Here is a 27348-nt window from a genome sequence, read left to right as displayed (position 1 = left end):
TACCAATTTATAACACGGGATGGGACCCTAATAATTAACGTTTCTATGCAGTTTGTAGTACAACTCAATTAGCAAATAAACAGTACTGCCCTCTTGGATGTGACGCCGTGTAGCCTGGTAGAAGTTCACTGATGTTTCGGAAGAACGTACTGCCTCCATCTTCAGGATCGAATAGTAGTAAGCAGCCCAGTAAGCAGAGGTCTGCCTGTTATCTGCTCCTTGCTGGATGCTTGCTTCGCTTAATCATCAACCCTGAACATCCAGGTAGCGCGTTCCTCCGAAACGTCGGAGAAAGTCTATCTTAATCCTGAACATCCAGAAACCACGTTCCTCCAAAACGTAACACCTATAGGACTACACGGAGTGAGACCTTCATAGTCAGCGCAGAAGCAGATGGGTTATGTGCATGACGTTTCGGCCTTACCTTGCGTCCCCACAAGAATAAGCGGAATCTCGGCGGAGTTGCGGAAGTGCGCCATCTTCGTGTAGTAAGTATAAATGGCGTTGAAACTGGCCTCGTTCTCCAGACTGAAGACAAAAATGACTGCGTCCACCCAAGCCGTGAACTGCAACAGAGAGAGTCCAGTGTAGTTAATAAGTACCATCCGTCCAGAATTAAGAATACACTATGCTCTCTTGTGGGTTTCGTTACGTTGAGAGTTACAGTCGTGGGAATAAGAAGCTGGTCACTTTGGCCTGGGACAGTTCTGGAACCCAGAGGAAGTGGAATGTACGACGTTGAAAGCCGCAACCAAGCAACGGCTAGTGAAGACTGAGATAAGATTTTACGTGTGCTGTAGTTTCTTTGGAGCGTGTAACTCAGCGAGACTGTCGTAATTATTTGTAGTTACGTTCTGTAAGTGTCCAATATATATGCGTGCTGTACAAGTAGTTACAGTGATCTTTGGAGCGTGTAACTCAGCGAGACTGTCGTAGCTATTTGTAGTTACGTTCTGCTAAGTGTCCAATAAATCCGATTACCAATCCAAACCTCGTCTCTAGTCACATTAAATCACGTGACAATATGTATACATACTGTGATATACATTATTTTATATTCTTGTGTAAATTAACATATATTTTGTATTATTAGGCCAGTTTCATTTTTACGCAACCGTAAGGCAATAATATCTACCAAACGGCAGCCGATTGCGCTGTGTTGGTTTCCACCTGATGATGGCCAAATGGCCGAAACACAAAGCGTGACTGACCGCTACGTAATACTAACTTGGCACATAGATCTTAACTTATACAGCGGAGAGTGAGGTTATGCAGCTCTCAAATCCGAACAGAAGCAGAGATATTTCAGTCAATATAGACACTGACTACGGGTCGGACCGCCGAGAAATTGGGGTTCGATTACTGGCAGGGGCAAGAGATTCTTAGTTTCTTGACAGCGTAAGGACTGGCTGTGGTGCCCCTCCAGCCTCCTATCCATTTGGTGCAGGGGGCTGTTTCCCCGGGAATAAAGCGGCCGAAGCGTGAGGCTGACCACTCAACTACATCCAGTGCCGGAGTAAAGAATACGTGGATGTGTACACCCATTCCCCCATACGTCTTCAAGGCGTGGCACTTAATTAAGCACAGGGACAACTTTGCCGATTAGATGCTCGGGGCCGACATTTTGTCGACCGGAGGAAAAGTACAGATTCCAAAATCACAAAAATGTTACCCATACTCACTGACTCCTTGGAGCTGAGCCCTTCTTGGGAAGCCGCCCAATCACACAGCTTCTGAAGAGCGTCCCAACACTTTATGGAGCATTCAAGTTCGTTACCGTATTCACAAGAGCCAGATCAATCCAATCCATACCATTCCAACCTATCTCTCTAAGATCCATTTTAGTATTATCCACCCACATACGTCTTGGTCTTCCAAGTGGTCTCTTTCCTTCTGGCTTTCTCACCTATATGCTATACGCATTCCTTCTTCGCCCTCATTCGTGCTACATGCCCTTCCCATCTCATCCTCCATGACTTGATCATTCTAACTATACTGGAAGAAAAGTACAAATTATGAAGCTCCCCATTAGGAGATCTGAACAATGACAACAAAGAAACACAGGGAAACAAAACCTAGTAACGTCGCTAGTTTCGAAACGATTTCTGTAGCTGAAGTAAAACACATACATACATAGCTAACCAGAATTATCAGACCTGTGTGTCCGCTGACAGCTTTCCCGCGGACCACCAGCTGAGAAACGCTGTCACATTCATGTTGACCGCGAAGGCGTCATTGCCCTTGCGTACGCCTCACACAGGCTGTACCATACAGCAGTCAGGCATTTCTGCTGGCCCTCGCCAGCAGAAACCCTTTACATAAAAAAAGCAACAGGCTTCAACCCTCGCACGAGGCAAAACACCACGAATCCCCCACCCCCCAAGAAAAATTTGAAATTCCATCGAACAGGCCGACACCGCACTGGGCACCCTGACGGTGAGACCAAATGAAGCCAGCCCTCGACCTGACTTATCTAAACGACAAAACTTATGTAAAAACATGTTACGTTCTAAAATTATCATAAGCATGATACGAGCGGGGATTCTCCCAAAGCAGAACAACAAAACAGCGGCGAAGCGGAAAGCGTGAAGGACATCTCGGTATGAATAAGTCACTGATAGATACCCTGATATAAATAAGCGTTCCGTGGTCTAGTAGTGACTTAGTCTTGCGCAGACACGACTCAGCTAAGCGTACACGTCTGGTTCTTCTACTGTAAGTACTATTAGATGAACTTAGTCTTGCGCAGACGCGACTCAGCTCAGCGTACACATCTGGTTCTTCTACTGTAAGTACTATTAGATGAACTTAGTCTTGCGCAGACGCGACTCAGCTCAGCGTACACATCTGGTTCTTCTACTGTAAGTACTATTAGATGAACTTAGTCTTGCGCAGACGCGACTCAGCTCAGCGTACACATCTGGTTCTTCTACTGTAAGTACTATTAGATGAACTTAGTCTTGCGCAGACGCGACTCGGCTAAACGTACACATCTGGCTCTTCTACTGTAAGTACTATTAGATGAACTTAGTCTTGCGCAGACGCGACTCAGCTAAGCGTACACATCTGGTTCTTCTACTGTAAGTACTATTAGATGAACTTAGTCTTGCGCAGACACGACTCAGCTAAGCGTATACGTCTGGTTCTTCTACTGTAAGTACTATTAGATGAACTTAGTCTTGGCATGTTTTGTTCTGTATACTGTCCACTGCCTCGAGTTCCTTCAGACAGTGTTTCGGAAACCGAAACTGTTTCCGTCATCAGGTTTGTCTCGATCACTGGATCTATTTCAGTAAGCTCCTGTACAGGGATCGAGAGCGGTTCTTTGTAACGGTCGGCACCGAGGAGGAACCCACCCCCCTACTGTATATGCCCCGACGGAACAAATCCTGTTTCCGAAAGAAGTGAAGAAAATGGGAACTGTCCAACACAATAATATTGGGTGCTACTTTAGCGTGCGGTGTACCTGAATTTTCTACTTTAGCCTGCCGCCTACCTGAACTTTTGTACTTTAGCGTGCGGCCTACCTAAACTTTTGTACTTTAGCGTGCGGCCTACCTGAACTTCTGTACTTTAGCGTGCGGCCTACAAGAACTTTTCTACTTTAGCTTGCGGTATAACAAAGCATTTATCACAAAAAACAATGAACAGTGGTGTTTTATATATTTATATATAAATTGTTGTGCCCTGAAGGCCGACTCCCGGTAACATGTTAAAAGAGTATTTAATTTTGTTTTATTTTAGGGGAAAATGTTAGCTAGAATAGAATAAGTATTTTGGGAATTACCAGTAAGAAGTATTAAAGAGAATGTAGAGAAGGGTTAAGAAACTTCAAAGAATTTCTATGTATGGAGTCAGACAGACGTTGGCCCGTGACGCGGGGATGTCCTGTCAGCAGAATGACGTTGAAGGTATATCGAAATGCTAGCTCTACAAAATCTACCTTGAGTGATTGTGGAACGTTTGGAGGTAAAAGTGCTTAGCCAAATGGACTAGCCGTCAAGGGGCGTGTCCACCCCCAAGGATCCCAGCCAACGTGAGCCAGCCACATTGGGACATAACGTCATTGTAGGTGGACTTGCACCCTCCGGGAAGGTAATGAGTTAGCAAAAATAAAGGTACATAACCCGAGGAGCAAATTAGTAACGGGACTATTCAAACAGTAATTTTGGGCAGTTGTAGCCGGAGGCTATGCAGGGAGAAGCATCGATTGGATGCCGGGCAACGCCGTCCGTCTGCAGTCTCAGCGCAAAGTAAGTGGAACTACTCTCATCGCCATGCTATTTAACTGTGATATTATTAAAGTGTAACTCCTCCAATGGGACATGAGTTAGGAACGTTACGAAGTGTACAGGGCGTAAGAGTGACTCATCGGAGGGATACAGAGGTAGACATGTGTAATACAGAGACTGCAGAGGGTGTGCCTAGATGCAGGGAAGATCGCTGCAGGGGTGTGTAAAGATATATGTATGTATATATGTGTATATATACAGGATGTCCCAGGAGGAATGTGCCAAACTTCGGGAGGGTGTTCCTTATGTTAAAGTATGCCGATATAACCCAAAACACCTATGTCCAAAGTTGAACGGTTACGGAGATAATGGCCCGAGAAAAGTGTGGTCTTCTTGCAGGTCCACGCACTGTGGACAGTCAGCTGTGACTGTTATCTGTTTGTACTTGAGTGTGGTGATGTCACACTAGCCGTGATCTCATGCGCAACCTACCGATTACGTTGCGGCGGGGTCGTGAATGGGTGGTAAATTAGTTGTGTGATGAGTTGCTGAAATGCCTCTTGTGTTTTCACACGTGGAATATTGTGATATGCATTTTGTGTGTGGATTTTGCGGTCGCAATGCACGTGCTGCTGTTTAAGAATACCAAAGGCGTTTTCCCGATCGATGGATTCCATCTCGAAGTGTATTTACGCGAATTCACCAGACATTGCGTGATACTGGTTCTCTTGCAAGTGTTTCTGTGCACTCTGAAAGGCAGGATGTACGAATGATAGACACACGAGAGCACATTCTTGATATTGTTCAGTGAAGTCCGCGTCTATCACTCGTAGAATCGCCTCTCGCATCGGCGTATCATGTATTCAGGTGTGGCAAACTTTACATCATGAAGAGTTATTCTTACCATGATCAAATGGTACAACATCTGGAACCAGGCGACCATGCACAGCGTATGGATTTGTGCCACTGGATAAAAAGTTCATCCCGAACTGTTAAGCGTCATTTTATTCAGTGATGAGGCGTCTTTTACCCTGGATGGTGTAAATAATTTACGAAATGTGCATACGTGGTTCCATAATAATCCACATGAGATAATGGAAACGAAATTCCAAAAGAGATTTCCTGTGAATGTACGTTTACAGTTATGTGGTCGGGTTATAGCGCAGCCATATTACGTCATCGCTCGCCAGTCATGTGTCATGTATAGTGCTTGGAAACCTAAGGACAATTATGACATGGCGAGCGAGTATTTCGTACTTCAATTTTATGGCTTTCCGTCACTCACAAGTTAGTTTGATGTTACGTACATTATTAACATTACAGAATCCACATATTCCTGCCAGTTTTAATATCTATTTTGTAATCAACAAGTGTGTAACCCCGGTCAAAGTTTGACACTTCTCTGGCCATTATCTCCGTAACCGTTCAACTTTGGACATAGGTGTTTTGGGTTATATCGGCATACTTTAACATAAGGAACACCCTCCCGAAGTTTGGCACATTCCTCCTGGGACACCCTGTATATATATGCAGGGGATGAGAGAGGTGTAGTGCAGATACATGGATGAGTAGAATAGGGAAAAGAGGAGACTAGCGACCAGCAACTGGGTGAAAGGAAGGCAAAGATGAGGTCCAAAGAATCGCCTAGAAAGGTCTAATGAGTAGAATAGGGAAAAGAGGAGACTAGCGACCAGCAACTGGGTGAAAGGAAGGCAAAGATGAGGTCCAAAGAATCGCCTAGAAAGGTCTAATATGTAATCCGACACCAGTCGGCTCTCTATAATGTATATAGCTGTATATTGATTGTCTATAACTAATATAGGGTAGCATAGGGTGAGAATGTGGAGTTTTGTTGCGATTTCCTTCCTTACCGCATTTCGCACCTGCGCCCTCCTGACAAGCCCTGTGAACTGCGCGCACCTAGCCAATGAAGCAACGGCCGAGGAAGTAATTTAACCGTTTTCTTAACCCCCCTGTTACGGCAGTACATAAATATATATTTATAATTAACTTTCTTTGAAGAAATAAATCTTGCAACCCACGGTAATGTGATCGCAGTATAGCGCCTGGTAAATCGCATTCTATAGTGTAAATGTCCAGGTAGACCGCAGATTAAAGGTTGGGTTGGGTTAGGTTACCGAACACATTACCGTGGGTTGCAAAATTTACGAGTATTTCTTCTAAGAAAATTAAATATAAACATACTTATATATAAAAATAAGTACAAAGCACCAATGTTCACTGTTTTTACGATAAATGCTCTGTTAGGCCGAACGCAAAGGTAGAGGAGTTCAGATACACATCAGTCTGTCTCACAATCCGCAATGACTGCCATTTTCAGCCTTATCGACTAGCAAGTCCGCCCGACATGGCCCAGTTTCGGCCCGCGATGTGCCTAGCACTGCTCCTGCTGTGTGTGGCTGCGCTGCGCGCGCAGGAAGGCTGTCCGAAGCCTCAAGGACTGGGATCCTGCGCAATAATATGCACGGTTGGCCGGCCGTGTGCCTCGCCTTTGCAACTCTGCTGCAGTACGTCCTGCGGGGGCACGTACTGCTACACTCCGCCTGTGCCAGTTTAACCCGCTCCATCATAAGGTAAGAGGCCCTCTGTCCGAAACATATTTATGAATATTAATCACAGAAGATTTCTACCTTCAGGGATATAACGCTGTTTCATTTCTTTTCCTGCTTGGCTTATTCTTCGACTCCGAAGATGGAGGCGACGTGTTTCTCCGAAATGTCAGTCTACTTTCACTGAAATACACGGTGTTATAGCCGAGAACGTACAAGTGTTCGTAACCACCGCACATACGGGGTTTGGATTGGATATTGGATTTACTGACCACTTACAGGTCATAACTACAAATAACTATAATATTATTTCCATACTTCACAAAATCACGCTAATTCTTTTCCAGCCCTCAGTCTCTGTCTGGTAACGGCCTCTAACAGTAGATAGTCTTCTGTTTCTGGATTCAAGTTCTCTGTGAATGGCGGCTCCCTTCCAACCGAACTATTCACGTCAAAGTCGAAGTCACATTGCGATAGACGGTCAGTCAGTAAGTCTTGATGTCGAGTCCAATCTGGGGCTCATGACCAGATATTTATTACTGTTCGACAGTTATGGTCTTGTTCTTGTGGGGCACCCTCTCTGACGAGAGGACTGGCCTTTGTATATGCTGCTGGCCTTTCCAGCGCAGTCTTTCTAGGGTCCGAGTCCCAAGGGACTCAGATCCGAGAACGACTGCACTGGAAAGGGCCAGCAGCATATACAAAAGGCAGACCAGTTCTCTCGTCAGAGAGGGCGCCCCACAAAACAAGACCGTAAATGCCAAACAGTAATAAATACCTGGTCATGAGCCCCAGATGAGGCTCGACACCAACACTTACTGACTGACGGTCAGTCGCAATGTGACTTGGACTTTCAGTGGGTTCTGCAGAGTGGTTAGCAGCGAGATGCGAGAGTGTCGCCAGCCAGCGAGGATAGGAGCCCGTGAACACGGACGCATATGAATCTACATTGTTGGCAGCCGTTCCCAGGCAACGCCTAGCGAAAACACAGCAGACTGAAAAGACATAGTGTGTGCCGTAGTGAATTGTAGAGTGCGTAAATTAGTGAAACAGTTACAATCAATTGTAGGTATGGTGTCGAGAGTCCCATAAATCCAATTACCAATCCAACCCCCGCCTACAGTCACTAAATACGCGATAATATACTACGGTCCTGTAGCCGTCTCTTCGACTCGCCTGTATGTGACGCAGTAAGTCCGACCACGAGCAAAAAGACTGTAGCTTATAGCAAGTTCTTCGTTTCAACTCCAAATGTCGAATCCTGAAGTCGCAACCTTGCAACGGAGTTAAGATAAAGTAATTTCTGTGGTTAATTAAGTACCATGCCATGAATACGCATTAGGGAATGGCGGTATAGCTCCACGCATTCGGAACCAGATGGAGATGAGTTGTTCCTGCGAGATACAACGATCTGATATGGTCCTTTCTGAATCGCGGACCGACAAGAGAACAGCGGACTTACCGAGAACCTATGTCACGCTGTACAGTACAGACATCAGACACAGAATCTGCTGAGGTCTGGGATTCTCACCACGGAGGACATTCTCAGTGCGGTATATTCTGTGATGTGAGGCTGTGCAGTTCAGTAGAGATGTACTGCCGTTTCGGCAACTTGTTGCCTTCAGCTGTAGAGTACAAACATTTCTTGCCCTTTCTAGTATGGAGACCCACATGTCGATACCATTCTGGGATGAGAGGCCGTAGTCAGACACAAATTCACCTATGCATTGGACGAACGTAATGCTTCCATCTTCACGGCAGAATAGCGAGCCAAATAGGCAACCAAGAACAAGCAGCAAGCAGAACCTCCTTCTTCCTGCTATCTTGCTTCGGTCACTCTTCGATTTTGAAGATGGAGGCAATAGGTTCCTCCGATACACCAGTGAAATACCGGACTACACGGCGTCATTACCCAAAAATCATTGTTCGTGTAAAAACGNGGGAAGTTATCGGGTACCAATGCCACTAGAGGGCCGACCTCGCTGGCAGAAAGGGGAGAGTTATCGGGTACCACTGACAGTAGAGGGCCGACCTCGCTGGCTGAAAGGGGAGATAGCGGGCACCAGTATCGGTCGGGAATGACGACAGTAGAAATTAAAGGGGGGAGTACAGTAGACTATTAGTCGCGGTGCATGGGGAAACCCACCCCCTCTATACTGAACAACTGAATAAAAACGCAAAGGTAAAAAGGGGTACTAGAACCTTCTTGTATGTGACGCCATGTAGTGTGATATTTACATTCGTTGCTTCCATTTTCAGGACATTAAGCCGGGGGTATGGACAAATATTGGGGCGCATGTGAAACAAATGGGTACATGTGGCCCTAAAATTGTCCGCATTTAGAGACAGGTAGAAGCTACGAGTAAAGCCGTGACAGCTGAACGCTTGGCGAGTATTCACCAGACTGCACCGCGTCACTTCCCACAAAACATTCCTGACTGTGAACGCCGTAAACCCTCAAACCTCGCACTTTAACAAGACAGTCAATAGCGAGACATGCCTCTCTGCAGAATTCATGAATATAAAGCTTGTATTGGTTGGCTTAAAAATGCGTCGAAAGGCGATAACATTGCCCTCTGAGGGCCACCGAATGGACTTAAAATGTATGAAACTAATATTCACGTCACTCTGCATTGTAGGTGATTCGAGGAAAACACAGAAAGAGACGGAGCAAGAATCAGAAGACAGTTTGAAATGTAAAATGTTGCAGAAATAAATAAACGCATAACGCTCAGCTGTTTTTCTACTCCATTCCTTATGCCCCTTTTACACTGAACTATAACTACTTCTGTCTTAAATTGGGGGTACGATTTCTCTACTGGCTTAAAAGCAAACTTCAGTGCAACAGTGTTCTTGGTTACATAACATTTCGGAGTTAAGGTAAGGATGTTGGTTGAGGCACAGTGCCACAAGCCGAAAGGTCGCGGGTTCCGATGAGGTCATTGGATTTTGAATTGACCTAATCCTTCCAGCTGCACTGTGGCCCTAGGGTGGACTCAGTCTGTAACAAAAATGAGTACCAGGAATCTTCCTTGGGGTAAAGGGTGGCCGGCACGTAAGGCTGACCTCACCGCCATCTGTGAGCCGAATGTCTAGAAAATGTGGGAGCCTCGACGTCTCACAATCTTATGGACCTCCTCGGCCTGTTACAGGGATAGCTTTACTTAACCTCACCGCCATCTGTGAGCCGACTGTCTAGAAAATGTGGGAGCCTCCACGTCTCACAACCCTATGGACCTCCTCGGCCTGTTACAGGGATAGCTTTACTTAACCCCACTGCCATCTGTGAGCCGATTGTCTAGAAAATGTGGGAGCCTCGACGTCTCACAACCCTATGGGCCTCCAAGGCCTGTTACAGGGATAGCTTTACTTAACCTCACTGCCATCTGTGAGCCGACTGTCTAGAAAATGTGGGAGCCTCCACGTCTCACAACCCTATGGACCTCCTCGGCCTGTTACAGGGATAGCTTTACTTAACCCCACTGCCATCTGTGAGCCGATTGTCTAGAAAATGTGGGAGCCTCGACGTCTCACAACCCTATGGGCCTCCAAGGCCTGTTACAGGGATAGCTTTACTTAACCTCACTACCATCTGTGAGCCGACTGTCTAGAAAATGTGGGCGCCTCCACGTCTCACAACGCTATGGACCTCCACAGACTGTTAAAGGGATAATTTTACTTAACCTCACCACCATCTGTGAGCCGACTGTCTAGAAAATGTGGGCGCCTCCACGTCTCACAACGCTATGGACCTCCACAGACTGTTAAAGGGATAATTTTACTTAACCTCACCACCATCTGTGAGCCGACTGTCTAGAAAATGTGGGAGCCTCCACGTCTCACAGCGCTATGGGCCTCCATGACCGGTTACGGGGATAGGTTTACCCTTTNCTCCACGTCTCACAACGCTATGGACCTCCACGGACTGTTAAAGGGATAGTTTTACTTAACCTCACCGCCATCTGTGAGCCGACTGTCTAGAAAATGTGGGAGCCTCCACGACCGGTTACGGGGATAGGTTCCCCTTTCATAAAATTCTCCTTGCACCAAGCCACGAAGGCGTACTGGGGAACAGAGGCACATTTCCTTGGATTCTTAACCTCGGAGCTGGATGGAGATGAGGGGCCAGCTACAAGCTTTACACCAAAAGACAGACCCCCCCCGCACCCACTGCGAGGGAGGGTGGGTGGCTCCTGGTCTGGACGCAGCGGTGAAGAGAAGTTTCCAGACAGGTCACAGCACCAGTGATCACCAAGCTACACACATCACGAAGCAATAAAGCGCTGCTGGTGCCCGTATGTGATGCAACTCCACGGAAACTGTTCGCACGGGCTGGCAAGCTCCAAGATTCTGCATACTGCCACATGATGGAGCGACTACAGACGCGGTTTGGGTCAGTAATCATATTTAGTGGACGCTTACACTCGTAACTACAAATAACTACGATAGTCTCACCGAGTTACGCGCTCGAAAATCTATTTTAACTGCAGCACACGTCTTCACTAGCCGTTGCTTCGTAGCGGCGTCCAACAGCGGACGTCCCTCTGCTCCCGGCATCATGTCCATGCGGGCTGGTAGCCATCTCACACCAACCTCCTACTCTTCTAACTGCCGTCTCAAGACTGTCCCGCAATGGCAGCCGATCCTAGCTACAGTCTACGCACGAACCGCACAGAAAACACCACTTTCCAAAAGTTACTCTACTGCGTGTTACACAGCCGTTACCTAGCAACTGCCGCTTCTGCGACTTCACAGTTATTGCTTTGAGCAAATATTCCACAATATTTTCAAACCACAATTTCATGTTCTGTCTCAAGTACTGCAGATTCACTAGAAAATTCACTTATTTTTCAAGATATATATGAGACAAACACCGTCTTAAGTGCAACAATTTAACTGTAGTTCTTTCTTCTTTCCCTCCTCCACACTACATGTTTCGGCCCTAAATGGCCATCATCAGGTGTGTGTTCTTACGTAGCTGCTACACTGCCCGTAGTTTAAAATTTAAAATCACCAGTCTTTCTAATTGTATAAAATCTTTGTTAACCTACACGCGCTAATTTGATTTCTAAAATTGGCACTTTTTTAAAACTTTAATTCAAGTTAAAATGTCTATAAAATTTCTGTTCTTTTTCTTTTTCCAATTTCTTAAAATTAAAATTTTCTCAGTGTACATGCCCTATGTCTATAGTGCTGCTATAGTGCTATATCGCTGTTCAGGTATTGTTCTGTGTAGGCTCTCTCTGTGTGTGTTAAGATGGTGTTTGTCTCATATATATTGTGTGAGTGTAACAGGATGCTCAAATATAATATTATTTTTCAAGATTTAAACGTCGGCAGGAAAATTGTTCATTACTTCGTAATTATTTTGCTCAATAGCCCCAATTCCATAGAGGATCATACTGCCCAGTATTTGAGAGATCTAGTGGGGCACTGGTTGCAAATTTCATGCAGGCAGGAATGCCGGACACATACTCGTACACTTCACAGTTGCCATGTATTTAATAACGTATTACTTTAAAAAAAGGTGCCCCAACGAACAGCCATTTTATCCCATATTCGGTTACAGCGTGATATCCCTTTACCATTGCTTTTTAACTATCTGCATCATTGTCAATATTGCCCCTTCCTTCCTGCCTCTCCTTTACGTTAAAACAGTTCAGCTGAACATACCTCAAAGGCTTCTATAATTACGTTGGCCATTCGTCACTTTTGTGACGGCAAATGTGACCAAGATGTTATCCTAGAATTTCGCGTTCCCCTGCAGCGCGAAGTTGCATGAACTTGATAGGAGCGTTGCTTTCAGCCTTCGGACTACAGTTCTGAAATTCCCTTAAAAGTTGCCTGTCCATTCGGTAGGCCCAGGAACACGGAAATACGAGACAGACTTCAGCACGTCCAGTTCAATTATGCGCAGTGCAACACTAACCTTAAAGGCCGGTGACAGGAGCCTGTGATAAAAATCGAAAACACCCTATATATACAAGACCCAATGAGTACGATTCTCTTTTTTTTCAGTTGGGTTTTTTCGTAACGATTTTTCCAATTCGAGAGGAGAAACGCCTCTATCCTGTAGGTTCTCTTCCCCTTAAACACTGCTCTAAAGGCTTGTTTCCCCTGGGCTCTACTTCTCCCGCGCCTGCTGAAAGTTCTCCCCTTTCACGGCGTCCACAGAACCNAGGCAGGGAAGGGGGGGGGGGCGCACCTTCCGTCTCTGGGGAATGTGGCCCTTCCTCCCTTCCTCGGGACAGGGAAAACGTGTCTAATATGGCGACCTGGGAAATCAGTCAGTATTTCAGTAACTGGCCAAAAGGTAGCAGAAATGTTGGGTCATAAACCTCACGTCACAAATTAGGATCCATGCAGAATGGTATATTTGAATTTGTTACAGCTTTATGACAACTTCTGCGAGTTAACATTATACTGTCACGATATGTGTGGCTATAGACGGGGACTGGATTGGTGGCTCGATTTTGACCATTTAAACACACAAGTCGAACAACAACTAATTACAGCGCCAGTGCTTATCTCCACACTTTACAAATCACTACACAACACCCGCTACATCTTTTTTCAGAAGTCGTACCGTGGCAACTGCTTCTAACAGTGGAGATTCTTCACCTTCACGCGCTCAGGTTCTACCTTCACAGACTCCCGAACCGAGCTCACTCTCAACTGATAATTGCCAGGCTCAGGCCATTTCACACCTACCTTCTACCTAGCCTTCTCTTGACAGGCTGACTTTCAACTGACTAATAAGAAGATCGCCCCAACTGTCTTCCTTATAACCACTTTGTACGGACCGAGTGGAAAACACCGTTCCCATCAGTACCTCCATTACTATGTGAGTATTCGTTCCCGCGGGAACGTGTTCAAAGAGCCGTTGCCTAGAAACGGGTTGCATAAAACAGCTGTTTATTCGCCCACTGCACAGAAACGGTTGTAAACGCTACAATATTTTAACAATAAGTTCTTGGAAGAGCTAAATGCCTATGTTCCTTTCGTACGACACGGACCGTACAGAAAATGATGCGTCCAACAACTGTTCTATTATTGCGTGTGTCTTCCTTGCCACGGTAAAGCTTTTGCCGAGCCGATGCGTAGCAACGATAGGGTACACAGACACGCAGTCTCATGGGAGGGATTTATGAAACACGCCGTTGAGACGGGTTAAGGTGCCATGATAAACACATAAGCTTTCATTTTCTCAAGATATGCAGGAAGGAATCGTTCTATAAAAAGAACTTCCTTGAAATACAGTTTCGTTAAGCAATTTAAGCTCAAAAAACCAACAGCAAACTCATCTCCCTTGGTGCAGAGGTTTCAGATGTATTTTTTTTTATATTTGCAGAAATAAGTCAGAAATCTCTAGTGAATGTAAAGACCAAAGTTGTGCCTGTGCTTAGTTAGTTAGTTATTGGAGAGGGTGGGTTTCCCCATGCACTGAGACCTGTATTGGTCCATTGTGCTTCCCTCTATGATTACTACCAGTCTCTATATCCTACTGGTACTGGAGCTTACCATCAGTCCCGCCAAGCCAGCGAGACCGGGTCTACTAGCTGAGAGGTATCTGTAATGCTTCCCCCATCTACCAGAGGTATTAGAGACTGCTGTTGGGCGGGAAACGTCCGTTAATTTGGCTCAGTGACCTCCTTTGGAGATATGAGGTTCTTTTACGTGCCGTAAAGCTACGACACGGGACCCACGGCTTAAAGTCCCTCCCGGAGGACTTGTTCCCTGAATTTTTCTGCCCTTAAAAAAACGACGACCTCCGCCGGGTATTTGAACCAGCGTACTACGAGTCATGAGGTGGGAACGTTACCTCTAGACTACGGAGGCCGCTTTGTGCCTGTGCTTAATTAAGCATCACGCCATTATGAAGTGAGAGGGAGCGGAGGTACAGCTATGCATTCTTGACATCGACAGTAGACGGGAGTGATTTGCTTCACGCTCCTGCCGCTTTACCTTCGGGGAAAGGGCCCCCAGGCCCACGGGCTAGGAGGCTGGGTGGGCCCGAGAGCCGGTCTGAACACTGGAAATCGAACCTCGGCCATCCAGACAATACACCGACTGAGCTATCCCGGCTCACTCTCGGATGCAGATGAAGCGAGTGGTAAAGCATTGTGATCACGCCCCCCCCCACCCAATGCACCGTTTGAGGATGTGCCACAGTTCTGGTATTTGGCAGCGACAGCAGCAAATCGAAATTCCATTCACGAGATCGGAAGTTAATTTCTGATAATGCTTGCTACCATTCAGTCCGGAAGCTTTCTTGTCCTATCGTCTGCCGTCTAAAAACGTAAATATTAAAATATTCCAAACTATAACTTTACCTCTACTTTTGTATGGGTGTAAAACTGATATTAAGAGAGGCGCCGGCCGCGCCATAGCTCAAGCGGTTAGTCGCTGGCTTCCCACCGCGGCGGCCCGGTTTCGATCCCGAGTCTGATCAAGTGGGATTTGTGGTGGACAAAGTGGCGCTGGGGCGGGATTTCTCCGAGTACTTCGGTTTCCTCTGTCAATCTTCATTCCACCAAATTCTTCATCATAATCACCCGGGGCAGGCTACAATAGGCCAATCAGTGGCCGCCGTGCTGAGTGGACCCAGCTGGACCCCCACCAAGCGAATTAAAAACATAGAGAGTCAAACGCACTGAGGGTGTTTGAGAAGAGGGGAATATTTGGACCGAAGAGAGCTGAAGTAACAGGAGGTTGGAGAAAACTGCATAATGAGGAGCTTCATAAGTTATCATGGAGGATGTGACGTGCAGGGCATGTAACACGCACTGGGAAGAAGTAAGCGACTAATAGAAAGATCTGAACGTAGATGGGAGGAGAATATTAAGATGGATCTTAGAGAAATAGGATAGGGTGAAATTGACTGGATTGACCTGGCTCAGAATTTGGAGCCAGTGGCACGCTCTTGTGAACAAGGTTATGAACCTTCGGCTTCCACGAAATTCTGGGGGGAAAGTCTTGAGTAGCTGAACGACTGGCAGTTTCTCAAAATGTATTCAGCTCCCAGAAAAATGTGTAGAGGGACTGGTGCTCTTACAATCTACAATTCTGTGCTCTAGTCAGGCACTCACTCATTGCAGTTCTCAATTTGCACTGAACTCTGACACCAGAGCAAAGAGAAACGTCAGTGTTTGAGTGTTTGCTTGTCACGCTGGCTATGACAGTTGACACTTCGCTCTGTCAACATGAAACATCCCTCCACCCTAGTTCGCTTCAACTTGCCTATCTGCTGAATTGGATTTGAACCAAAAACATACGAAAGAAGAGTAACGCAGATTGCAATTTGGGAGGGAAGGGACGGAAACAGACTATGAACTGAAGCTCAGGTGGGTGTAAAGTACAGGGGAAGCACATAACACCCTCGTGGACAAATTTAATTTCAACTGAGAAAGTCTTAAAGAGAAAAGGCAGGGCAAATAAAACTCGTTACATTATTTGTGTGATTGCCGGACAGGGTTAGCTGATTTTACACAAAGGAGACAGGCAGAATGTCGGCTGGAGCACTTACGCAACACACAACGTCGCTGTCACTTCATGGCACAGAAACTGTCTCTCTTTCTATATCCGCAAGTTACAACTCCAGACCGGCTAAATGGGCTCAGAATTACTGCCTTTTTGTACTTTCTCCATCGTCAGGTATTCTAGAAGCTAGAAAATATAACGTTTCGGAAACTGGAACTGTTTCCGTCCTCAGGTGAAGGGGGTAAGCAACCTATCCCAGTTGGGTCCCTTAGAAAGAGCTAACCTCAGCCACTGGATAAGCCTTGTCAGATTCACCTCAGACCAGGCTCCTCACCTGACGACGGAAAACAAATCTAGTTTCCGAAACGGTATGTTTTCTAGTTGGGGCACGCGGTAGCGTAGTTGGTTGAGGCACTATGCTCCAAGCTGTAGGTCGCGCCATAGCTCAAGTGGTTAGTCGCTGGCTTCCCACCGCGGCGGCCTGGGTTCGATCCCAGGTCTGGTCAAGTGGGATTTATGATGGACAAAGTGGCGCTGGGACAGATTTTCTCCGAGTACTTCGGTTTCCCCTGCCAATCTTCATTCCACCAATTGCTCCATAATCACCCTCACCTAACATCTGGCGCTGGTACAATAGGCCAGAAGTGGCCGCAGTACAAGGGACTTAGTCCCACACCACTAGCAATAAAAAAAATGCTACAAACCGGAAGGTAGCGGGATCGAATCCCGATGACGTCATTGGATTATTTCATCTGACCTAATCCTTCCAGCCGCACTATGGCCCTGGGGTCGACTCAGCCTCTAACAGAAATGAGTACCAGGAATAGTCTTGGAATATTCTTGAGGGTAAAGTGCGGTCGGCGCGTAGGGCTGACAACCTTACCGCCATCTACGAGCCGAGTGTCTAGAGAATGTGGGAACCTCAACATCTCACAACCCTATGGGCCTCCAAAGCCTGTTACAGGGATACCTTTACTTTACTTTTACTTACTTTATGTTTTCTAGTTTCTAGAATATCTGACGATGGAAAGAAAAAAAGTCCAAAAAGCCCAGTAAATCTGAGTGTTATACACAATCGTCAGAACCCGTTTAGAAGTCTACCGGGCTAAATGGAGTTTCATAAAACCCGAAATTGACGAGTTAAACCGACACGTTAAAATTTTGCTTAAAATAGGATGATAACGCCGGGATACTTTGATATGAAGCTGTTGGCGCGTTCCTGCGGACACCTCCAACTGTAACTCGCTAAAAATGTTTATCGGACAGCAGAACTTGGGACTTGGGGTGGGGGGGGGGGCGGGGGAAAGTCAGTGCCAAATCAATCAGTCCATCGATCGATCCTCTATATCCTTCGTAAGGTTTAACGGGAACTAAGTTCGAAATTAGAAAAAGACAAATGCCAAAGTAAATTGCCATTTATCTGACCGCAGAGCAGAACTGCACAGTACGTTAACTGTGCATTCCACGCAGCCGCCATCATGAAATTCCCAGCATGTTTTACGTAATCTGAATGTCCCTACCTGTGCCAAATGAATCCAGTCCACCACCTCCCCCATTCTCTTTAAGATCCACAATAATTTGAATATTTCTGCACGTCTCAAAAAAAAAGGGTAACTCCGGGCCTAACCTCAAGCAATGCAGGAAGGCCGAACACACAGAAAACACCAGCCGTCATTCAGGGTAATGGCACTGTGTGGTCCGGCAAAGGGTACAAGCGTTTCGGAGGAACACACTGCATCAATCTTCAGGGTCGACGGGTAAGTGCACCATTCGATTTGGGTCCTCGCCAGCACAGTCGTCACAACTCTGGGATCATGGACACAGCGGAACGAACACACTGACAGACAGAGCCAGAGGACCTGTCAGCGAACCAATACCTGTCAGGACGAAGTAAGAAGAGTTAGGCCCTCAAGGACAATTCTCAAGGGCAGAATGAATGGGAGAAAGGAAAAATCACTGACAAGAGGTGAGGATAACTATTGTAATGCGTAGACCCGTTGCTAGGGCAACGACGGCGAAACGATACAACAGCCGTTGCTAGGCAGCAGCCAGCGCGCAAATGGACGATTACGTGGGAACCCCAGCAGATAAGAACGCAACAATGGTACAGCAACAGAACAACTGTTTTCTGTGAGGTCTCTACCGAAATGTTATAAGCAACGGAGAAGTTTAGAAATTCTTCAGCCCGTGTGGAGGCAGGTTCGAATACCTCCACCGTAGCTCTGCGAGTCGTAGGAAGCGACGAAAAGGGAATCCACTGCTTCGTGGCACAACTAGGCCACCCTCTTCTGGGGGGATATAAATACGGGAACCTAGCCCTCCAGATTGGGAGTCATGAGTCCCGCGGGACTCAGGCCACAGAATTACTGCGCTGGCGAGGACCAGCAGCAATTGTAAACGTCAGAGCCTTCCTCTCATCAGGCGCTGGTTACATAAGGATTATACTGTCGCAAGGGTTCAGCTGAAATAATTGCTGGTAGTAAGTCTCAAAGGGCTTGTCCCCAAGACGAACGAATTGGCGGTAAACTGCCAGTCGCAAAGTAACTTCGGCTCTCAAAAGTTAGTGTGTGAAGAGAAGATTTACTCGGTGCAATTGAGAGTTGTGATCAAAGGTGAAAAGGCTTCACTGTTAGAAACCGTTACCAGGAAACCGGGCCGCCGCGGTGGGAAGCCAGCGACTACCCGCTTGAGCTATGGCGCGGCCATCGTTTCTCATAAGACTGTGTTCATCTCGTCCTGCCAGATCTCACGGCGTGACTTTCTAATATACCGCGGTGGATGGGGTGGTCTGTGTCGCGAGAGGAAGGGGGGCCAGGCTTGGGGCACTGGGACAGGCGGCAGTCTAAAGACAAAGCGAAACTATGATTTACAGCACGGTCTTAAAGACAATGAAGGCTGTAGAGCCGTTGCTATGCAATGACTGCGAGATAGGTGGATATACCAGAACGGTTTGTGGGTAACGGCTCGGTAAACACATGTCCGTTGCTAGGCAGCAGATTCTTAATAATGCAACAATTGCAATGTAATGGAAACGGGGGTGTTTACGTGTGGTCCTGCTGAGATGTTATAAGCCCGACATGGTCAGAGAGCAGTCAGTTCTGTATGGGTGTCTGTAAAGAGAGGACTTGAACCGGAGGCAGAAGAATGGCCATTGTTAGGGCCGTTTCCAGGAAACGTCTAGTAACAAACTGAGAACACTAGACTGTGTGCTCTAGTGAACCGTGAAGTGTGGAAATAGCGACAGTGCTATAGCTATTTGTAGTTAGGACNTACTTTGAAGGTATAAGGATACATCAGAATATAATACTAAAATGGGACTTGAATAAATACGGCGTAGACTAAGTTCCTATTGTTCAGGATAAGGACCAATTATGGGATCTTGTGAACAAGACACTGAACTTTGGATTCCATTATGGGGGGAGTCGACAAGCTGAACCACTATTCGCTTCTTCAGAAGGACTATCCCAATAGATCAGCCCTACGCCTAACAGTCACACCGAACGCTGAGGTGTAGTGTTTACCGGGTTGCGCAGTGAGCAGGATGCGTCCAGCGCAATTGGCGGCTACTAACTGCCTACACTGACACACCTGGGGTTACCCCGTAGGGTAACAGGGCACAATAAAGGGGCTACGCCTCACGCAGAGCTTTGAAACACAGCTGTCACTACACACCCCACCAGACCTTAACCTTCATTTCACTAATACACATTAACCGGTTTGCCTCTGCAATGGATAGCGTTTTCTGTAAGGCATAAATACTTTTTAAACATTATTCTTGATGAATTTTCAAGCTTGAAAGCATTAATTGTCACAGTACATTTTAAAGCATTCTGACGATAGTGTATAATCAACCATACACTCTCATCTGAAGACGTAAACAAACCCAGTTTCCGAAACGTTGTGTGTTCTTTAGAATACCAGAAGATGGACACAGTCGAAAAACCGGATAATCCCGACTAATTATGTTCTTCAATTACTTATTGACGCTTAATAATTTTATAAGCCTGATGGAAATATAGGAAATTATCCTAAGTCTGGCTGCAAAGTGGAAGTATAACTGCCATGAGGCATTAATACTGGGTACAACATGACCAGCTCCTCCACTTTTCCTCTACCAGACAGAAGATGCGAATCATGTTATTTGTCATCTGCGTCATTTTGGCATCTATCTTCGACATACATTTGCGTACAGGCTGATGTGCTGAAATCCTGCTTTGTTTTAGACACCTGGCGTTCACGTAAATATATATCTATTCAGTTCCAACCTCACAGGAAACACATTACGTCTCCGCTACAAAGCCCAACCGGTTAATGCTGTTCAGGCAAACAGTCGCTGTTTATTGTGAGAACCATACAGAACACACAGATACACTGTGTGGGCAGAATGCAGAGTTCAGTTCGTGCCTCACAGGAAACACATTACTTCTCAGCTACAAAGCCCAACCGGTTAATTCTGTTTAGGGAAATAATCGCTGTTTATTGTGAGAACCATATAGAACACACAAATACACTCTGTGGGCAGAATGCACTTTTGGTATGTTAAAGCTTGTGATGCATAGTAACCACTGGGCTTTAAAGGGTTAAGAAACAAACTATACAGAAGTCAGACTGGACTCGGTCCATCGTCTGAGGCTCATCTGATATAGAGGACGTTTCTACTCCCGTCCTCATATGAACAGTTCCTATTAAAAGGGCCACGTTATTCCTGTTCATTTTCTGTACCACTGGGGACGGCTGGCCTAGAACTTGAGGCCGTTTCAATAAGAGGCTGGAAAGAAAATATTAAACGAAAGAAGCAATGACTTCGACAATATAATGACGATCGGTCACCTGAAGACGACGGCAAAGCGAACTTCCGAAACGTCCAGTGAGTTCATTTATTTAAACGACGCCTTCACTAGCTCAGACTACACAGTGTCTAATGATGCGATGATTACTGAATGATGAATTAGAATGTGGAACAAAGTGGCCGTGGCCTAGTTAGAATATCCCGGAATCTGGCTGTAGCGAGGGGAACCACGAAAAACCGTTAGCAGAGAACGTCCCCATATCGAAATCCGAACCCGTGATAGTTAGGAATAAGATGTTGAGAGGTCTATCTCCTGGAATATAACGTCGTGCAGTCCGTTGAAAAGCCAAATGACGTTTCGGAGGAACATTTCGCCTCCATCTTTGGGGTCGAAGAATAAGCTGAGTAAGAAACCAGCGTGACCTGAAGATGGAGGTGATATGTTCTTCCGAAACGTCGGCTTTGCATTTCAACGAACCACATGTCGTTATATCCCAGAAGATAGCTTTTCATACGCACCGGTGTGAAAACCTGAAATCCTACAAGGTGTTAAGGTGTCTTGTGTACAGAAATGCCTCAGACAATGGACAGCCCGGAAGTTAGGCACCACTGTCAGGACCCTCTGGAGATTCACAATGCACCGGACGGACACTGTGCACTCACCCCACTGCAGGGAACACAACGCGCACTGCGGACTCACTGTCTCAGGAAGGACTCCGGCTTCGCAGCTTGGGACCCTCGCATCCTCAGTCTCCTTTTGCGCAAGCGCTGCAAGCTCCCGCGCTCCACAACTGTCTAATCTCTGTGACAAATAGGAACCTACCTTCGCACGCAGGAAGTACCATGCAAGTAGTAGAGACAGAAATAAGAAGAGAAGTAACTGAGACGGCGATTAGAGGAGTGGGAGGTTGGTGTGAGATGGTCGCCAGCGTGCGAGGAGCAGAGGAACGTCCACTGTTGGAAGCCGTTACCAGGCAGCGCAGTGAAGACCGTGACTGAGAACACTGTCTGTGTGTGATAGTGATCCGTAAAGTGTGCAATAAATCCGATTACCACTTCAAACCCCGTCTCTAGTCACTCCATCACAGGATAATAAAAAGTAAAGTAAGTAAAGCCATCCCTGTAACAGGCCGTGAAGGTCCATATGGTTGTGAAACGTTGAGGGTCCCACATTATCTAGACAATCGGCTCAAAGATGGCGGTAAGGCTGTCAGCCTCACGCGCCGGCCGCGCTTTACTCCCCAGGGAAATTATTTAATTCATTCCTGGTACTCATTTCAGTTAGAGGCTGAGTAGACCCCAGGGCCATAGTGTGGCTGGAAGGATTAAGTAAACTGAAAAAATCCAATGACCTCATCGGGCCTTGAACCCGCGACAAATATTATGGAACAGGGGTTCAGGCAACCGTAGCCCGAATTAACACTAATCAAAAACCCTGTTCGTTCAGTACACACAATAAATCTGACCTGGATCACAGAAAAGTGTCAAAAACGACGCAACCAAACAATACTTGGCAAGCTGCAAAACTGGTTGCGGATACCAATATAGCCTTGCCCGCAGCAATGTCATCCTGTTGCCGTATGTACACAACAGCGGAAATGTAAACCCAAATCCCGCGGTTAGTGAGGGAAGGAACGGCTGAAGAGCTGACCTGGCACCGCGTACTGTGATGTGACTGCTGCTTAATGACGGCTTCATCAGTGGACGTTCCTCTGCTCCCGGGCTCACGTCCTCGCAGGCTGGCGGCAATCTCACATCAACCCCTGTTCTTCTCATTGCTGTCTCAAGACTGTCCCGTAAGTGGAAGTCAAAGTCACATTGCGACTGATGGTCAGTCAGTTAAGTCTCAGCTATTTATCACTGTTTGACAGTTACGGTCTTGTTTTTGTGGGGCGCCCTCTCTGATGAGAGGACGGGTCTGTCTTTTGTATATGCTGCTGGACATTTTACTGTCTCAGATTTGAGACTTCCCTTTTTCGTCGCCTCCTACGACTCGCACGGTCACGGTGGAGGTATTCGGCCCCGCCGCCACACGGGTTACTTGTCTGTCAAGTCAAAGTCACATTGCGACGGTCGGTCGGTCGGTCAGCCTTTGTGTCAAATTTCCAACAGTTCAATTGTTGTGTGCTTGTCACGGCGATCACATGACGGCTACTGAGCCACTGTCTAGCAACGCGGCGTGTTGACAGAGCCGTTCCCTAGCAACAGCTGTCTCTGGCTTCCAATTCTGGCTTTCAGCAGACATTCCACATTGCAGCAGCCTAACCTGTACCGGGGTTGATATCACTTTAAGGGATCGTGCGGTATTGGAGAAACAGAGAGTAGCTGGTACTTCCGAAACGACTCTTTGATGGCTCCACAATGGAGAAGTGTTGGAACCCAGTGGCGGATGTACAGTGCAGGACTAACAGTCAAATTAAGGAGCTCAAGTTCACTCACCTAAAATTAAAACGATCGGGAATGAGAACTTGAATCATGCCCAAAAACTCTAACCGCAATACATGCACATCGCTTTCACAGTCGTGGCTACCGTACATATTGGTAAGGGTACGGAGTGAATTTCAGGACATCACAAAGAGTGTCTTCTCTACTACAGGGAAGATATACATTTCCGAGTACAGTAACAAACTCCTGTACCCAGAATTACTGGGGGTTTGGACTTTTTCCATCGTTCGGAATTTTAGGTAATAGAGATCATGATATTTCGGAAACTGGATCTGTTTCCGTCTTCAGGTGAGAAAGGAAGACACCTACTCAGTTGGGCCCCTAACAAAGAGCTAATCTCAATCACTCAATTAGCTCTTTCTAAGGGGCCCAACTGAGTAGGTGTCTTCCTTTCTCACCTGAAGATGGAAACAGATCCAGTTTCCGAAACATCGTGTCCTCTATTACCAAAAATTCCGAACGATGGAAACGGTCCAAAACCCCAGTAATTCTGTGTGTCATCCAACATCGTCAAACTCCTGTAACGCCCAGAGTTTTCGTTATGGAGCCTTAGCACTGTTATCCGCGCATCTGATCGTAGCGGCTGTGGCTTTTAAGATGCATTTATGCATACCCAAGGGATTAAATGATCATCTCCATGTTAAAACATTTCTTCGCTCGAGAGAAAACATTACAAGCTCAGAAGAACGCAAGAACATACCGCTGCGTCCCACGAACTTGGTTAAATCAATAAACAACCGCTCAGTCCCCATCCCCACCCGCACACACAACGCGCATAGAATTCTGGGACAAAGCTGGGGAACATGCATACTGTCCCGCTTCATCCATCCATCCATCACACTTCAGAATTACGTCTTCATACGACATATAATCGAAGCCCAGGATAACAGAAATCGATAAATCGACAACTGCAAAAACTCCGCGGTGCAATGGCAGTCCGTCTATTCAAGAAATTCCCCGCTGTTTATGGAACCCGAAGGTTCATTACTGTGTTCATGAACAATCATCCACTTAACTATATTCTGAGCCAGCTGGATCCAGTCCACACCGCTACACCCTACCTCATTAAAACACGTTTTAATATAAGGACGGATGTACCCAATTTCGTGATAAAGACCTGCCTCATTTTACGGTACGACACTCTACCAAATTGGGCACAAAATTCGGCGTGTGTTATCAGGATAGTTGCGACAGCTTACAACAATATGGCGGTCAAAAACGATTTGTGTGTCGGGGTTATTTTATGAGGTTGCTAGTAGCTAGGCTAACAGCATCGAATGGTAGGATGACAAATGAAGTGGGACGAATTTGGAAGGAAAGAGTGATGGACAGGTCGAATAATCTCCCAAACCTTTGCCTGGAGGGACTAAGGAAAATCACGGAAACCTTCGGGATAACCCATGTCCCGGCCGAGATTAGAACCCAGCACCTCCCAATACGAATCCAGAAAGTTACCGCTATGCCAGCCTACTCGGCAATTCTGTACCGAATTCAAATGGTTCTCTATTTGCCTTCATTCACCAGGCAATATTTCAGTCATTTTCAAAACGCTGTCTGGCTTCTATCCGGTCTAGAAGAACGAAATTAACGGCCGTGGAGATCAGTTGCGCTGACCACGAGACACCCTCTATCCGCTAAAGTTAGCACTGACTTCGCCGACAAGCGGCGGTCGCTCAGTCGGTATAGTTCGCTTGCGGACTAAAGCCACGGAGTTTGTTTTGTTTTTGTTTCTATTTCATCGGTATGGAGACTAGGCTATGGGTTGGACGGCCGGGCAGTCGGGGTTCTATTCCCGGCAGGGGAAAGGCATTTCTCTCTTCTCCATAACGCCCAGAGCGGCTCTGAGGCCCACCCAGTGTCCTATTTAATGGGTAACAGGAGGCTCTTCAGCTGGGGGTAAAGCGGCTAAGGCGTGAAGCTGACAACTCGCCTCCATCTAATGCCGATGTTAAGAAAGAACCCGTGGAGCTATATATACCCTCTCCCATAAGTCTTCACGCCGCAGCATGACTTTAACCTCTCCTTGTACGTAAATGTAGCAAACAATTATTGTCGTATTTATGCACTTACGCTGAAAACATTCAGTTCCACCTATGTACTGTGCTGGGCTGCAGGTGTAGCACACGGTCAGCTGCTCCACGAAGGATCTGCAGAAGTATAAATTCAGCTCATACCAAAGGATGCATTGGATTAACAATCTAAGATTGAAATTCACCTACACAATATATAAAATCCAGTTCGTACCTCACAGGAAACACTTTACGTCTCCGCTACAAAGCCCAACCGGTTAATGCTGTTTAGGAAAACAGTCGCTGTTTATTGTGAGAATCATACGGAACACACAATTACACTGTGGGCAGTTTGATGAGTTTAAGTGGGTGTACATATAGTAACCACTGGGTTTTAGATGGTTAAACGAGTGGCCGAAAAAAAATTCATGCAACCCGTTGTCGGGAATGACGTCAGTCTGTTCTCTGGAGTTGAGTAATGGTACAATTTACGCGTACTATGTATGAAATGCATTTAGCTCCGCACGCTATATGGAACACACTGTGTGTTATAACTGCGGGACCTACTGCGAAGGGAGGCGTCCAGCGTACCGACCGAGCCCTCCCGTGCAGGTTGCTACGCAGTGCTGATCGTATCGGAAAACTATGACCTTCACCTTACGACCGGAATTCTACTGTGCGTCACATTGGCTGTAATTGCATGTGCCAGTTTCGCGGGTCAAATTACCCTGCCAATCTGTAACATGTGTTCTGTGTGTTAACATGAGACATGTATGGGACATTTTTAGTCTAGCTCCCTCGCTTAAAAAATAAATAATATAAGGCGTATTAGATAAATTTGTTGTAGGTGTATATATGTCAAGTTCTGAACGCCCTTACAGATCTTGATAAAAACCTCCCATCACTAATACCAACACTGAAGCACCTCAATTTTTCAAGTAATGACTTTATTATTTTAATGCCGAAACCGATCGCTATAAAACTCGGTATCAAACCCATGTCATACAGGGCACTTCCAACAGCAAATTTAAACAAGGATCTCCCATCGGTAATGCCCATATTATGGCCGCTAAAATTCTTAATGTGTGTCATAAGCTTGTTCTTAACTAAACGCTCATTTCACATACAGTGAACCCTCGCTAATCCGGTTACAGTTAAACCGGATCGAAATAAGAAAAATGAAAATTTGTGTTCACAGTTTAGTACATACTTTAAAAAGACAAATGGAAATCATGAGCAAAAGGACTTTCAGGTTGTGTTGTGGACAGCCTGAAAGACTGAAACCACGCAAGAAAATATCCAAAATTGGCTTCAGCTGGATGGAGACCCTGGATTTCAAATTCTGACAAAAGAAGAAATTCTTGCAGTGACATTTTGTATTTATTTTCATCAGCAGTACCAATATTACTAAATTTTCCATCTATTTGTTTTCTCCCCCCCCCCTTGGCACTACAGCCACAGTGGGCCTAGGCCTACCTCCATTAACTTCTCCGTTCACTTCGGTTTTTCTCGATCTTACACATTCGGTAGGACTCCTTGGGCGGGTGATCAGCTCGTCGCAAGGCCTCTACCTGTACACAAACACAGAAAAACGCACACAAACATCCATGCCCTGAGTGGGATTCGAACCAACGACCCCTGATTCCGAGCGAGCGAAGACAGTGCATGCCTTAGACCGCTCGGCTATCGTGACCGGCCTATTTGTTTTCTACTTTGTCTTTTAGAACTACCTTTTGCTTCATTAATACGGATTACCGCTTAAACCCGACGACCTCCACCAATTAATCCGGATTAACGAGTGTTTAATATATATATATATATAT

The 27348-nt window shown here is 46.2% G+C and overlaps 1 protein-coding gene and 1 long non-coding RNA gene across 6 annotated transcripts in view; one reads left to right on the top strand and one right to left on the bottom strand.

Moving 5' to 3' along the window:
- The window catches only part of LOC111865352 (centaurin-gamma-1A), a 208751-nt gene that overhangs the window by 59383 nt on the left and 122020 nt on the right, over positions 1-27348 (bottom strand). For 2 of the 5 annotated variants that reach the window (XM_023853294.2, XM_023853295.2), the window contains exon 3: positions 425-566. In XM_023853294.2, the coding sequence (XP_023709062.1) occupies positions 425-566 (142 nt within the window). Of the gene's footprint in view, positions 1-424; positions 567-21590; positions 21702-21734; positions 21751-25586; positions 25648-27348 lie in introns of those variants that run through there. The other 3 variants (XM_023853297.2, XM_023853299.2, XM_023853296.2) reach the window with 3 other exon arrangements.
- LOC111865354 lies at positions 2613-9536 on the top strand. Its single transcript, XR_002842970.2, has 3 exons — positions 2613-2715; positions 6574-6826; positions 9442-9536. It is a non-coding gene; the product is annotated as an uncharacterized LOC111865354 (long non-coding RNA).

The sequence above is a fragment of the Cryptotermes secundus genome, unplaced genomic scaffold, assembly GCF_002891405.2.
Source record: "Cryptotermes secundus unplaced genomic scaffold, Csec_1.0 scaffold17, whole genome shotgun sequence".
Taxonomy (NCBI): Eukaryota; Metazoa; Arthropoda; class Insecta; order Blattodea; family Kalotermitidae; genus Cryptotermes; species Cryptotermes secundus.
This window is presented reverse-complemented; position numbering and strand designations above follow the sequence as displayed.